Genomic DNA, 16325 nt, shown 5'->3' on the forward strand with positions numbered 1-16325 from the left:
TTGAACATCCCAATCCTATTTAATTAAAGACATTGAGAATCTGTGTGGAATAAGTCTAAAACACATTTAATTAAAAAGCAGACTGGCCTTTACAGCTTTACTCAACACATTGCTCATTTAGTTTTGGAAAGCTTTAATCATAAGTAAAATTGCCCTTTCCTTTCAAGCATCTGTATTTCTCTCTCTCTCTCTTATTACAATAAAAGGCTGATTGTTCTCCTCCCTTTTTTCTTTCTTTCCTTTCCTTCGTTCCTCCTTTTCTCCGTGAGCCAGGAGGGAGAAGGGGACACCCATGAGAGGTTAGTGGCTCAACTTTCTCTCTCCCCACCTTTCTCGTCTCATGTTCCACTGCATGCAAGAACAACTTTTGTGCCACTCTCGGTCTTGAAAGAAATGTTATAATTGGGTTGATAATGAAGCTTAGAGGAGCTTTATGGCAGAGCAGAAGCGTCATGGTACACTGACGCGCTGAGAAAACAACGAATGTCCCTCCCTCCCATTCTCTGCCTTTCATTTCCTTTTTCCGTCCTCTGACACACTGAGGCTTTGTTTGACAAAGTCGAGTTTGTGCCCTTGCTGTGTAGACTGTGATGAGCGCAGTGTGTACAAATGATGCTTTTCTGTGTGCATGTGGAGAGAAATGTTGGGAGAGTCAGGAAGGTTCTCAAAATGTTGTCGACAGGTTCTTCAGTGGTTACAGAACGATGTAGTCACTTAAAAACACTTTCCTTCTGTTAACATTTACTCCAGTCCAAGTTCAGGACTACATTTAAACAAACATCTGTTTTTTTCCCCAATGTGACATTATATCTGGATGTTTCTCTGTATTCTCATTTAGCCCACTAGGGTTACTCAACCACCTAATAACCAGCCTTTTCACTTTGTTTCCCTTTTCATTTGCTTAAAAAGAGACACATTGATTTACAGTTTATGTCAGAAATGGCTGTAGTCTCGTTTCTTAGGCCAATGCTGAGTTTCTGTAAACCTGCTTTGCCTCACAGAGCTGCTAGCATGGATTTAGACTTGCCTGTTTTTACTGTTGTGTCTGTGTGCTTGTGTTAGCATGCTAACATTAGCTGATTTGCACTAAGAGCCAAACTGCATCTTTTTCTGAATGGTCAAATGCTAACACATGCTGCAGTAAACATTATACTTGCTAAACAACATTTAAGATATTTGTACATTGGTTCTTAAAGCCTTAACTCAGTACAGCCTTACAGAGAGAGCACATCTGTAGACGCTCAGGCTTGTTGTGTCTGTAGCACACAACCGTGCATATTTGTTCAGTCATTTGTATTTATGTGTGCATCTTAAAATCGTGTCACTATCTAAGCGTCTCCCTCCTCTCCCTCTTCAGGTCCCAGTATTGGCAGTTTGTTCCACATGGCCGATGATCTGGGCCGCGCCATGGAGTCACTGGTCAGCGTGATGACAGACGAGCAGAGCGCCGAACAGCACGAGGCCCTGCCCTTCTGATCCCACCTCCCGACTTCAACCTTCAATCTCCCCCTCCTCCCCCCTCCTGTGCTCCCTCCCTCCCTACCTGTCGCATGCTTTTCTAGTCAAAACAACTGGATCGGAAACACAGTTTACAAAGAGAATATATAACGTCTATTTTTGTGAAGGATTGCGGTTCAAGCAACGACGCGTATAAAAACAAAAGAAAAAAATTATAACTTGTAGATTTCAGTAGTTTCTTAAAACGTCCTGAAGTTGTTTTATTATTAACAGAGGCTGGTTTTTAAACTTCTATGCAATTGTATAAAACAAGATTGGGGAGGGGAGGGGTAGGGACAATGAGAGATGAGATACAAACAAGCGTGTTCAGTGTGTTCGAATATTTGCCATCTCTTTGTAACCGGGGAAAAAGCAAAAGCATTTCAGACATTTGTATCAAAAAAAAAAAAAAAAAGAATGATTGTAATCATAAGGGTGCTTTCTAAGAGGAAAATGTCTTTCTAAAACAGCGTACACTACTGTCAAGGTAATGCAGGCATCCTGGATCTTTACAGTACGTTGTCTGTGAGATTGTGTGTGTGTGTGTGTGTGTGTGTGTGTGTGTGTGTGTGTGTGTGTGTGTGTGTGTGTGTGTGTGTGTGTATACGTGTGTGTGTGTGTGTGTGTGTGTGTGTGTGTGTGTGTGTGGTGGTGCCTAATATCCACATTACATTGCAGCTTTTTTCCTTTATGTTTTGGCTTTGGCTCAACAAGCTCATGTTATTGAGTTCCTCATCTATCCATTCATCCGTCCAACAATTTGTTCATCCATCCTCCCTTTTGCCAACATCTCTATGGCAACGGTTTTTATCACTGTGTTTTTTTTTTTGTTTTTTTTCCAGCACAGTGTACTGTGTGCATAAACAGCAGTGTAATTGGCCCGATTCAGAACTGAGAGTCAACAAGGTCACTTCAGAACGAACGCATATAATGAGAAATAATTACACACCTTTGGACAGAAAAACAAATCTAGGTCTGTTTTTGTATTTAATTTAAAAGCGATATCTATAAATGTGAGTTAATGAATCAAAAACATGTGGAATTGTATATCTGTTGAAATATTAATTGTTTAACAAATGTCTTTAATGATATTAATGTGATTTTAACCCCAAAGACTTTGAGAAAAGTTGTAAGTTGAGTCGTAGATTTTTACATTAAAGGTCAAATAAAAACAGCCGAGGCTGACTCTCTGCCCTTAGTTCTTAAGTTTTTAAAAACTCTTGAGCCGACATTTCCCATAATGCAATTAACACCCAACTCTTCTACGTCAACACCAAAGAATCCCCCTTTAAAATGACAGAATATGTAATACAATGATTCATGTTTTTCAGAGTAAGGTCTTCTGGTCTGCTTCAATAATTCGGCCGTTTATATTCAGTTCTGCATCGGGCCTTTTGAGAATCCTCCAGAAAGACAATTTAAAGAAAGAAAAAGGTCCTTATCATTGCACTGACATCTAAGTTCTGGATTTATCAAACATTTGTAACACTAAGAATCTTTCTTTGGTCTCTCTGGGGCCTGTAGAGAACACACAGCACACTGCTCTGAGTATTGGATTACACTTTCTCTTTGAGAGTTTCTCCACATTAGCTGAACTGTAAGAGGAATTTAGAAGAATGTGACTTTAAATTGAATCCGAGCACTGCAGTGTTACAAGGCTGCTAGATGAGATTATTTTTGGATGAATCCTTCTGTTTGGACGATTTTAACAGAGAAATATTTGAGTTCTAGGAGGCCCAGTAACGTAAGCTCTACCTCGTATGAATGGTCCGGAGGCTACTTCTCTACTGTATCAATCCCACACCTTTATCAGATTGTTGATCATTCATTGACAGGATATTGATTCATGTTCTTCTGCACTGTAGGAGCCTTTGATCTGAATGTTCAGAGGCTTTTTTCATCTCTAACAGAGATTTCTACAACTACAAAGAACCATTTCACACAAATACAAAGACTCCGTGTGCACTACTGTCATACCTGCGACTTACTAGATATTTGTTTTACGTGTGGAGGATGCATTAATCTAGCAGAGTGTTCCATTTTGTCTTTGGTTGAAAAGGCTTTTTTTGTTTTGTGCCGTGTGAGGTGTTACAATATTAGCATGTGTGACTACATGGACGCCATCTTTATTTAATGTGCAGCCACTCTGTGCGAGCATCGTGGCGTTCTACACCTGTGTGTTTTTGGCATCATATCCTCTCAGCATGAGCCAAAAGGGTTTCGTTTTGATCCAGACACTGAATATGATTGATTGTTTTGTTTTTCTCATTTCTAATAATTGTTTCATACTCGCATCGTTTTTCCAATAACGCGTCAATACTTCACAACATATCAGATTCCACCAAATATATGCCTTACTACTGTATTATAAACTGCTTTACTGTATATCAATAAAGCACGCAGACATGTTGACTTGACTCGCCTGTTTGATTCGCTCTTTGTTCTGTTTGTTTTTGACCAGGAGTAGGAAGAATGCAGGGTAGAATAAATGCTCAAAGATCACACCTGGCCACAGGGAAAGAGCCTGATGTGGTGGCAGAGAATGAGGGAGATGTGGAGTTAGACGATGACCATGGAGGCCAGCAGCTCCAGGACACGGCAGAAGAAGAAGTAGAACATGTAGGTCAGGCTCAACACAAGGGAGGAAACAGTAGCTGGAGGGATAGGGAGACATTCAGTCATTCATCCATTAAATGAAATCTTCTTATGTTTTTATCCACTGGTTCATTTAACCAATATTTCTATGTTCTTGTCCAATTGCACCACTGCCTTCATTTCCATATTCCCTTTTTTTGTTATTGTAATTTTTCATCAAATGAGTCATGAGTCATAATCGGTCGTTTACTCAGCCTTTTCATTTCATGTCCTTTCGGTTTTATTTTTTGTTTTTATCACAACCACCATGTCATTTTGGTGCCTCACTAGAATCCTGAACACATTCATTCAAGTAACCATGTCCTCCATGTATCCGTGTTATAAAGAGAAGATACATAGATTTATTGATCCCGAGGGAAATTCAAAGCAGTAGCAGTTTACAAAGACGTGCACAACATGAAATATTTGTTACAAATAAACAACTGCTGCTCCCCCCTTCCCCACATGCATATATTGTATAATATAAACTCGAAACAAATGTTTAAGGAAGCCCCTACATGAATTTAAATTAAACCTGTGCAATTACAAAATTGAGTTAAATACATTTACTTAACCTGTGCAGGGATAAAAATGTAGGTGCAATTTAAAAGAAAGCTATAAACAGTTAAAATTAGTCCTGTACATATAAATGAAAATTTGTGTTCATGTATGTACAGCATTGTCTTAAATGAAGGCAGTGCAAAATGTAGAAAAAAGACATGAAACAGTCAGTGCAAACATTAGAGGTGCATATAAAATAAATTTGGGGTATGTGAGTTGTTGGACTCCAGAGACATTTGAAGACATCATCTTTGATTCCTGGGACTGTGTTGAGTATTTTTCACTATTTTGTGGACTCGTCATCGGCTGAGCGATAACAATACATAATCTCATCTGCTTCTTTCAAAGGAGATGAAAATAAGCAACTGGTAGAATGAACTGCAGTCGTAACCCTGTTCTGGAAATGAAAGCAGCAACTCTTTGATGTAAATCTCCAGTATCTCACCGTCAAATCAAATATGCATTATTAATCGTGCATTATTTTCACTTGACCTCCTCTTTCAGATTCTGTGTGATATGTCAGTGAAAATCAAATATTGATGGCTCTTAACACGTGGTGCAAAGTGAACTGAATGTGCAGCCTAAATTAGCAGGAAGTGAACTACCAGTACATAAAGGAAAGATCACATAATCCACAGTCATTATTGCATTTAAAGTAGTATTACATAGTAATACTACTAACGATGGCTCCACCACACTTAAAACAAGTCTTAAAAGTATGTTTATTACTTTTGCAAATATGTCTTTATAGAATTTATGCATTTGATGTTTATATTTCACTCACAAATACAAGGCACATAAAGAGAACATAAAAAAGTGTGCATGTGGAAGAAGAGCCTACAGCTTTTAGGAAAACTACAGCTGGAAGACATAAAAGGTAATACAAAGGCAACAAACTTACCAGATATCAGACATCACATATGAAGTCAAAGAATTTACAAACAAAAAAGCAACCAGCAAAAAACTTTGACAAATAATAAATAACTGACAATTTCTTATAGAGATGGTTACTGTTTTTATATTCTTGACACACTAAACAATACATGTTAACTTTTGGAAAAGGGTCAATGCATCATGTTTTATACGCTGATTATTTATTGTAAGCGTGAATATGAACTTTTTATCTGTTTAATGTTAGTTTAGTATTTGGTCCAATAATCCTTTACTTGATTAAAACACGTTTGAGTGAATATAAAGCTGGGAGAAATTGATCTAAGTAAAAGTATCGGGCATAATCTCATAATTTTTCTTGAGATTTTGTAGAGTATTACTCAATTACCTTTGAATTCAATATTAGTTGGTTCTTGTTTAAATGTCTTATGCAGACATGATTTCCCGATATGGAATTTTTTTTCTCAATTAGTTTTGCTTAACGCCAAGAATAAGATAAGATAAGATAATACTTTATTTATCCCACAACGGGGAAATTTACATTGTTACAGCAGCAAAGAGCAAAGACTGCAAACAAAAAGTGAACACAGTACAATTTAAATAAAAAAATAAAAATTAAGAATGTACAAAAAAATAGATTAAAAAAATAAATAAAAATACATTCTTTACTCTCATGTATTAAGATTAATTATATTAGATTATATATATAATTATTGTTTAACAGATACAGAGTAATTTAGTGTTTAATTTGTGCTTCTTTTAACTTAATTTTGTAGATAATATTTAATCTGTTTACAAACGACGTCAAGCTGTGTTTACTTTCTTTCTCCACTAGATGTCACCCAAACCGTTTTTATGAACCTGCGATGACGTAACCCGGAAGCTGTTGCAGATCACGTGACTGCACTTCAACATGCTTTCGTAGGACGTTTATTATTAAGCGCAGAATTGAAAGAGGAGGCTGTCCAAACATGTCAGTTTTGTGTTAGTGCTGTAGTTTGATGTGATAGCTCAGTAAGATGTCTGCTTTCAGCGCTGAATTAATAGACTATCTGGAGGGGAGGATAACTTTCGAGGAGTTTGACAAGCGGAGAGATGAGCGGAAACCCAAGGTAAAGAGCAATAAATGGTCGAAATGTATAGACGTACATTTGACGAGTTATCTGTGTTTCAGTCTGCTCTAAAAACGTGCATTTGTTTATGAGTGACTTTTTCTCTCAGGATTCAGAGGAAGTAGTTGAAGATGTGGTGGATCATGAACAGCCCTCTACCTCTGCAGAGATTCTGGGAAGCAGAGGTGAGTCTGCTGGCTGACACTGGCTTGATCATTGGTTGTGTCTCTCTTTAACATTTGCATATTGACATGTGTAGCTAAAACAATAAGATTAACAATGACTGACTTCCATCTAGCTGTTTTAGTGCCCTGGTACTGTGCCTGCTTTTAACATTATCATAACTGACTTAGACACTTAAATGTCGCCGAATATAAGCTTTTACAAAATAGTAAGATATATAATTACTCCCGACACTTGGTACTTACTAATACACATTATATGCAACTATAAATGGATGCAAATTTACTAACAGTGCTACATTGAAACTGTATCTCCACCCGACTGTGCGGGTGAAAAACTTGTGGACAATCTGTCATTTTTTTGTCTCCTTGTACTATTTTGCTCGTTTTCCTCACTGAATGTTTCATTTATGCGTTTACTATAAAGTACAGTAAAAATTCATGCATGTCCCTTAGTGGATGCTGGATCTAAAATGAACAGGCATAAAGAAGCAAAAAGGTATGCACAGCAAGGACTCCAGTTTAAGGATCAGGGATAACCTGCACACCTTCTGTCCTTGGTTGATCTACTATCTTTACAACCATTCTGTCCTGTCAGAGGAGGGAGTCAGCGCTGGGGTCCAGCTGGCCTTCGCCTCCATGCTTGGGGAAACACCACAGCCACCGTCTTCAGAAGAGGAGGGAGAAGAAGCTGAGGAGGAGGAAGAGGACAGCTTGAGCTTTGTTGACGATGAAGATGATGAAGATTATAAGATGGAGGAAGAGGAGAAGGGAAAGGCTGCGGCAGCGGTGGAGGTGGAGGAGATTACAGTGAAGAGACGGAGGCGGCGGGGAAAGGGAGGCAGAGGGAGAGGACGCAGAAGGAGACAGGAGGAGGAGGAGGAAGAGGACGATGAGGATGTGACGGTGGGGGACGTGTTTGCGCTGGAGATGGAGCTGAACCGAGAAAACAAGAAGATGATGAAGGTGAAGAGGAGCTTCAGGGATTTGTGTCATAGTTTATTTTCCACGCTCTTAATAAAATTCAATTTTTGACTTTTTCTTGTTCGTTTTCAGGAGCGCCGTCATCGCAGCAAACTGCCCCGCGCTCTGAGAGGCCTGATGGGAGAAGCTAACATCCGCTACGCCCGAGGGGAGAAAGAGGATGCCATCCTGATGTGTATGGAGATCATCAGACAGGGTATGAAACATCGTGTGTTCTAAGTTGTAGTATAGCCCTCTGAATGAGTCATAAAAGTTCAAATCTTCCCATCCAGCTCCTCTGGCCTTTGAGCCTTTCTCCACGTTGGCGATGATCTACGAGGACGATGAAGACACGGAGAAAGCGCTGCAGTTTGGTCTGATCGCCGCCCACCTGAACCCCTCGGACTGTGAGGAATGGGTCAGACTGGCTGAAATGTCTCTTGAGCAAGACAACATCCGACAGGCCATCATCTGCTACACAAAGGGTCAGTCTGACACTACACAAATATTACTAACATATTGTTTCCTGTTGCAAGAATTCTTTATTAGATGGGACCATCTTAAGTCATTTTTAAAACCTCATTGGGCTCTTTGAGCATTTTTCACTGTGCAAAAAAACAACAACTGATATTAATGTACTTCCTTACTAACCCAGCCATCAGGTACGACCCCACCAATGTCCGCTACCTGTGGGAGCGTTCCACCCTCCACATGCGACTGGGAGAGCACAAACACTGCATGGATGGCTACCGCAGGATCCTGGCACTGCTGCCGATGGAGGAAGGAGAGCACTTCATGCAGCTCTCAAAGGACATGGCCAAGTATGGGAAACTGAGAGACCAAACAGTGTTTCATTATTTAGCTTCCCTGACTGTAGTTTATCATACATAATCATATTTTAGTTGTGATATCTGGATTGTCTCTGTCAGAACTCATACTTAGTTGTCTGTGTTGTTAAGGAGCTACTACGAGAGCAATGACTTGACTTCAGCTCTGGGGGTTATAGAGGATGCTCTGGCACGACACCCTGACCTGGTCAGTGATGACTTCATCAACATGACAGCTGAGCTCTACATCGCCAACCGTCAGTACAACAAGGCCCTGGAGGTATTCGAGTCATTCAGAGACAGAATATGAGAGATGTGCTTTGAGCTGGTGGATGAATTTACTTAGTTTGTGTCTTTTCTTAGGTCTTGGTCCAGTTTGCAGGAGTAGTTTTAGTCAGAGAAGATCCAAAGCCAGACGCTTCCGCACCACCTCAAGAAGAAGAAGAGGGTGAGAAATCGACTGAGGAGCAGGAGATGAAGGAGGATGAAGGCCCAGAATCAAAACCTGTTGAAGAAACAGCAGCAGAGAAGGAAGGTGGGTTTGCAAAAACATGAGGTAGTGTGCAAATAAGGCTGATCTCTTTTGTTGATTTTTGATTCCTGAATCGTGTTTATTGTTACGAAGCTTAATACATACAGTACAAAGATTTGGACTTGGTGTTTTGGTGCAAGAACAGTGAAAACATTAAATTAAACAACAGTACTACTGTCAGGGAACTGGAATAGAGTTAGACAAATATAGAAATATCTAAGATATAATAAAAAAAAAAAAAATGTTTCGAATAGTTTTGCAGATGTGTGAGAGATCTAAGCGTTTGGAAAAATGCAATTTACATTCTGAAAGTAACAAGAAGTTATTGTTAAACGTAGCTAACTTGTTGATGTTGGCCACTCTTTCTCATGTACACACACATAAGGTCCAAAAAGAATCTGCAGTATAACAAGTTTGACATTTTTATTGCCACAAGGGAGGATTTAGAAGTCAGTTTCTTTATTAACCCCAAGAGACATTTGTCTTTGAAAGCACTGACACTAAAGCACTGCTTCTTGTGTATTGTATAACTGATGAGATAATTGCTTTAGAGAGCCTAACCCTGGGAGGACAAGTTGACATTTACAGTCTGCTCAAAGAACCATTTTCTTTTGGTTCTGCTTCCACTCTCTATGCTGCATTGTCTATCTCATCATGTGTGGGCACAAATTAGCCATGTCAAATGTATTATCTACCCACTGAGCACAGTGGATAAAAGTGATGAGTTTTCTAAAGAAAACAAAGCTGTTTTGTTAATTGAAGAGGTAAAATTAGCCCAATGTGGCAAGAGCAACATTTCTTTCCGTTGCTTTGGCGCTACAAATGATTTAAAATCCTACCTTGTGCAATCCCAAAAGTTAGAAATACTATGCTACTATACAACTTCTTAAAGACTATATAAAAACAATCGGCTTGTTTTACTTTCTTATTTAGAAATTCTACCCTCTCACACTCTAAGGAACAAAACATTTTCATATTACGTCACATATACAAAATGCCCTGCAGAGTTATCACATAGTAAGTTACAAAGATCCATAATTAACTATTTAGTGTGAAGCCTAAAAAGAAAAATTCAAACTAAAGGCTTGCTGTTAATTTATGTGCATGACAACATTATGGAAAAAATCCCTTCAGACATTTAGACTTGTGCAGCCTATCTCACCATGTTGCAGCAATTGCAGCCTGTTTTGCAGTTGCTTAGAGGATCTACTGGACCAATTCCAAAACCTTTTTGTGCCTATATGTCATTGACACCACTACATTATGATAATGCATGTAAAAAAAAAACAGGTGAATATAAATTAATAACAATGTCCATCAAACCAACTAAGGGGAAATGGAAAAAAGGAGTCTGATGATTTTCAGGGCTCCTCGTGGATTTGTTAAGTTATTGAAATAGAGTTTACTGACCATCTTCACACCTTGGCTGGGAATTTTCTCACATCTCCCGCTTCTCTCCACCACTCAAAAACCTGTAATCATACGTGTTATTTTTGGATCATAGTAATCCTGATTGTGATCTATGTGTGTCCAGGTGAAATGAAAGATGTAGAGGTACCGGACAGTGTACCAGTGGACCTGAGGGCCAAGCTAATGGTCTGCCTCATACACCTGCATGTCTACACTCCCCTGGAGGTAATCTAGATTTATCAGGTTTTCCACAGTGATTACAAATATTTAGATTTCTAGCAACTCCTTTTTTAAACACTGAAAATAGCAGTAAAGCTGCCTCACTCTGTATCCACCCCCTCACAGGGCCTGGTGTCGTCTCTGATGGAGCAGAGCCCAGAAGAGATCGGAGACTTGTACCTGGATGTGGGGGAAGCCTACCTGGAGGAGGGCGAGTACATGTCAGCTCTGCCTCTGTTCTCTGCCCTCGTCATATCTGAAAAGTACAACCTGGCTGTCGTCTGGCTCCGACACGCAGGTGAGACCAGCAGAGAACGAGTTAATAGAAGAAGTTTGGAGAGCCAATTGTGCTCTTAAAGGCCAAAGTGTTTTCTTATTATTATAATCATCCTCAACAGTGCAAGACAGGAAATCAAATGCGTCCTAAATGTGGCTGTGACTAGCGGAAGTTAAAAATGTAACATCGATGCCTACATCTATTCTCCCCGACAGAGTGTCTGAAGGCGCTGGGCCACATGGAGGTGGCAGCAGAAAGCTACACCAAGGTGGTGGAGATGGCTCCTCAGCACCTGGAGGCCAGACTCTCCCTGGCCACCCTGCAGCAGCAGCTGGGCCGGCCCGAGTGCGCCCTCAAAGCCCTGGAGTCCATGTATGACAGCGACACGCTGGCTCAGGACTCGTCAGCCGCTCAGAAGGCAAGAGCGTAGAATGAATCAGAGTACTTTGTCCGTGAAAGCACTTAATGTTTATTTTTATCAGATGTTTCACAACTGGTTAGGGAGATTCCTGGAATGTTTTGTGAGAATTAAAGAGTGATTTCCAGACTGGAATAATTGTTTTCCAGGATTGTTCTGCATTTTCCTGCTACTTGGGCTTCCCAATCACATTCATGGAAGCTTTGCCCTCACAGATTAACAAAAAACATGAAGCCCACACTTTCTCACTTATTCTCTTTTTTTTTACCACAAAAATGGGGTCCTATAAAAACTTCATAAAAACCAGCTGCAACAATAACATCTGTTTTGAGATGTGTTATCAGATGGTTCTGAAAATGATGTGTGTGACTACTCTTACCTTTTATCTTTGCAGGAGTTAAAGCTTCTGTTACATCGCTCTACACTGCTGAAGACTCAGGGTAAAATGGAGGGCTACCTTGATGCTATGATCAGTATGATCTCCATGCTGTTGAAGGTAATAAACACATTGCTGCATGTTGTCTCCCACTCTCTCCTCCCAACATTTCCTCTCTGTCTTCAGCTGTCCTTTCCAATAAGGACAAAAATAGCCCAGAAAGAAAAGGCCCCATTCTAAATATATTTCTACCTTGTGGGTTGTTGTCATAAACTAGTTGCCATATGTGTCTTGACGGTGTTGATGCATAATCATGTATGTGTGTGTGTGTGTGTGTCACAGGTGGCCATGCAGCGAGCTAAGGTGTGTGTGCGTTCTGTAATCATGTCAGGAGAGAGTCACCTGAGGCTGGTGAAGGTTAAAGACGTAGTGCCAGAGTTTGATGACCACGAAGCTGCCTATCTGGATAACACAGGTTATACTATACACACGTGTGTCTGTGTGTTTGTGTGTGTGTGTGTCTTCTCACCTGGTGGCCTGGCTGATGTACAGAGCATGTAGTTGGCAGGAGCAAACAGTTGGCCAGATAATGTTCATCATCAGCACATATTAACAGTCACCATATGTGGAGAAAAGCTGTTAAAGGGCTACACTGGAAACTTTACAATCCTTTAGCTCGTTAACTAACATTTATAGATAAGCTACACTTTCCATGATGGTAGACATTTGTATTCCTTTTTGGGATGGGATTTTTGAGACATGTACCACCTACAAATATCTCCACAGATATAAAGAAGTTTTGAGCTGAATATATAGATATGTTTTACTACTACTATATACTTGCTTACCTCTGGTGGGCCCTTATCTGCTGATACTATGTTTTTTTAATCCTCCAACTTCATGAAAAGTACTCCATTATTTCACTGACTCACAATACATGTTTCATATTGTGATTTTTTTTTGTGTAAAAGTACATTAACAGTCATTTTAGAACAATAAAACTAACTGATACTTCCAGGTAGACTGGGTTTGCCGCAAATGTTACTACAGCTGCAGTCAAGATTTAGATCTGTTTTTTAAAAGAAGTGCATGCACTTGCTGTGCCCTTTTGATATATTTAGCATGCATTAGTAATGTAATTTAATGAAAAAATACATCACATGTAACTTTACCTTTCAATAGAGAAAGCTCTACTAGTCCATTAGTTATTCTGTATTACGCAGTATACAGTTGTAATTTGTATTTTAAGGTATAATGTGTTCCTTGTTCTCAGGTAAAACCAACGTTCTGTCCAAAGAGGACTGGTGGCAGCTGCTGGTAAGCTGCGTGCTGACGCTGTGCGAGGTGAAGCGCTTCGAGGAGGCTGAGCTGCTGGTGGAGTCGGCCATGGAGTTCTTCTCCTTCTACGACAACAAGCCCAAGAGGAAGGAGATGGAGTTCTTTGGACTGTCCGCCACCATCCTGGACCACAACCACTACAAGGCCTACAACTACATCAGGTAGAACCTCATGTAGAGAGCAGTCAGACAGAGAAAATGTCAAATTTAATTTGAGTATAAACGCTGTTTTCTGTTATTCTCATCAGATTGATGCTGATGGAAAATGTAGATCTGCCTCAGCTGTGGAACATTTTCAACCAGGTGTTTCTACATTTCTGTTTTTAACACTCTTTCTGTGCATGTTTCCGTTCATGCAGAAGTAAAAAAATGTATTTCTTTCTCTTTCACTCAGCTGACGATAACCTCCCAGCACCAGCGCCACCATCGCTTCTGTCTGCGTCTGCTGTTAAAACATCCAGACAACCACGCCCTGTGTGTCCTCTGTGGACACAACGCCATGGTGTCAGGGAGCTTCAAGCATGCGCTGGGTACAAAACACCAAACTTGCTACTGACTGTGCTGCTTCTTCTGCATGTTTTAGCTTGTGATGTACAAACTGGTCTGAAATTCCCTGTGCTGCAGTGTCCTTCCCATGATGCTCAGGGTTGCCACTGTCTTCTTGTTGCTTTAACAACACAGCTTCATGCAACTGTTCACCCAGCTCGCAGCCACATATCATGAAAAATTAGAAGATAAAAGGCTGTTTAGTGTAACTTTGTGAGCAGTATCAGTCAGGATTTTAGCTTCTACTTAAAAGATTCTAGGCCTACTATATAAATGCAATGTTGTTAGGATCTAATATGGCTAATGCTAACAAAAGAGACTCAGACCTTGTATATTTTTTCTTTATATTGCTCAAAGCTGTTTATAGAATTGACGTTCAGTTTATGAAAAAAAACAAATCTCCTATACGTATCACTCTGTTAAGCCCCGCCCACCTGTGCCCAACAAACTGTCTAGTTATGTCTGATTCAGAGGGCCAAAACACAGACAGCTGATCAATGTATTTCCCCCAAAAAATTAAAAGGAAGCAACAGTTGTGTGCTGACCAGAAGTTTTGTTCTCAGCACTACCGAGGCAAGGAGAGAGAGAGAGATCTCAGGATGATGCAAGTTTGTACCGAGTCGCTGTGATTGGCTAGTTTATTGCAAGCTCCTTTTTCATTCATTCATTCATTCATGTTCAATTGCTCGAGAAGCCTTTTTAAATGAGTGGTCGCACTTTTTTCAATGACTTAAGTCTCGGTTTCACTCTGTTTCAGTTCATCAGTGAATATATTAACTTCATAAAGTTCAATTGTGCAGGTCCGTTATCATCATACATACAAGGTAGAATACGGGGTGAAGATTTTAATTTGAACCTTTTCCATTATGTTGTGTCTTAAGGTCAGTATATTCAGGCTTTCCAGACTCGACCAGACAACCCTCTCTACAGCCTGTGTGTGGGTCTCACCTTCTTCCACATGGCCTCTCAGAAATATGTAGCCAAACGACACACGCTGGTGCTACAGGTACAGTGCTTGAGAGGGTTTCTTTAGGCTTTACACACCTTATATATATGTGTGTGTGTGTGTGTGTGTTTAATTCCATGATTGTGTTTGCAGGGTTTCTCCTTCCTTTGGCGATACGTGGAGCTGCGTGGAGAATGTCAGGAGAGCATGTACAACCTGGGCAGAGCATTGCACCAGATGGGCCTCACACATCTGGCCATACATTATTATCAGAAGGCTCTTACACTGCCTGCAAAGAAAATGGACGTATGTATACATTCAACTCACAGTTTAGTGATATCTCTTTCATTTTCATGTCGGACATTTAGGATGTAACTACACCTCCAACTCTTTAGTGCACAGTAGGCTTTAATGATTTAGTCTTCTAAATATTTTACTCCATTTGTCCGTCTGTCTTTCCGTCCTTTTCCCACCTTACCCTCCTGCAGGGTATCCCAGACGATCAGCTGGACCTGAGCAGGGACGCCGCCTTCAACCTCTCCCTCATCTACCAGGCCAGCGGGAACATGGAGATGGCCCGGCAGATAATCAACACACACTGCATTATTTGAAAGTGAATACATATGCCTCATTAGGTGTGTCTGTTCTTTGGGTTCAGGAGAGTTTGAGATTCAGTCCCTGAAAATGCTGCTTTATATAAATATGGAGGACTAAAACGGACATATCCATACATTCTGAAACAGAAATAACACCTGAAACCTGAAAATGAAAAAAAGTCACTTTTATGTGGCAATAAATTGGCTAGTAATTATTGTTTCAGTGTATTGCCTTCAATAACTGAAAACTGAAAGAAATACTTGAAGTACATGACATAAGTACCAAATAAAACTTTTATATTTATGCCAATTTTCCTTAATATTTATGTATTAACTGATCTATTGCTTATTATGAATCAGCTGTTTTATGTCCTCCTTTTGAAACATCTCTGGTCGTTATATTTGGACATTTATTCAGTTGTGATGTGTAAACATAAGGCTAACTGTTTAATGTGTTGAAATAGTATTTCTATTGTTTTAGCTTTAGGGGCATCACTGCTAAATTCATGTAGACATCAGATGACAATTTCTTGACACATCATTCTAATTTTTATAGATTTATAATCTAGATTAAACTTGTCATCAGATTCCTTCAGTCCCTTACTCTTCCTTTTTGGGCTAAAATTTCATTGAGTTTGTATTTGTTTGTATGCTTTTGTAAAACTTCAGTATTGTAAAACATGATGTTACCGTTTCTGTGAATACGATTATATTTTGGTAAAAAAAAAAACTATTTCAGGTTTATGTTTTTGAATCATAAAAGTGTTTTTAGACTTCTAGATTGTTTGTCAGTTATGTTAAAAAAAAGATGCATGGATGGACCTTTTCTTATGGTTTTGCAGGGATTATGGTGGTGGGATTATTTGCCAAATCCCGCCCTTCTCTCACATCCCAACCGTCAACCCTGGCAGTGCTGAATTCAAAATAGGACAGTAACTCCAAAGTATTCTGCAGCTCTAGATATCTAATTGTATATCAGATAGGGATGATTAGCTTGCCGG

The 16325-nt window shown here is 39.8% G+C and overlaps 2 protein-coding genes across 3 annotated transcripts in view; both read left to right on the forward strand.

Moving 5' to 3' along the window:
- The window catches only part of dmd (dystrophin), a 238097-nt gene extending 234183 nt beyond the window's left edge, over nucleotides 1-3914 (forward strand). For both annotated transcript variants that reach the window (XM_065952214.1, XM_065952213.1), the window contains one exon: nucleotides 1358-3914. In XM_065952214.1, the coding sequence (XP_065808286.1) occupies nucleotides 1358-1476 (119 nt within the window). In that variant the 3' untranslated portion in view covers nucleotides 1477-3914. The remainder of the gene's footprint in view (nucleotides 1-1357) is intronic.
- A 2557-nt stretch (nucleotides 3915-6471) lies between these two features.
- On the forward strand, nucleotides 6472-16103 carry gtf3c3 (general transcription factor IIIC, polypeptide 3). The gene is made up of 19 exons (XM_020657485.3): nucleotides 6472-6695; nucleotides 6805-6880; nucleotides 7476-7843; nucleotides 7934-8057; nucleotides 8134-8325; nucleotides 8496-8661; nucleotides 8800-8947; nucleotides 9031-9202; nucleotides 10734-10834; nucleotides 10955-11126; nucleotides 11321-11523; nucleotides 11918-12019; nucleotides 12242-12374; nucleotides 13173-13398; nucleotides 13485-13539; nucleotides 13631-13766; nucleotides 14664-14788; nucleotides 14882-15034; nucleotides 15217-16103. The coding sequence occupies exons 1-19, from the start codon at nucleotides 6603-6605 to the stop codon at nucleotides 15337-15339; spliced, it is 2868 nt and encodes a 955-aa protein (XP_020513141.2). The 5' UTR covers nucleotides 6472-6602; the 3' UTR covers nucleotides 15340-16103.
- Nucleotides 16104-16325: the final 222 nt, after the last annotated feature.

Source organism: Labrus bergylta, chromosome 24 (genome assembly GCF_963930695.1).
Source record: "Labrus bergylta chromosome 24, fLabBer1.1, whole genome shotgun sequence".
In the NCBI taxonomy this organism is placed as follows: domain Eukaryota; kingdom Metazoa; phylum Chordata; class Actinopteri; order Labriformes; family Labridae; genus Labrus; species Labrus bergylta.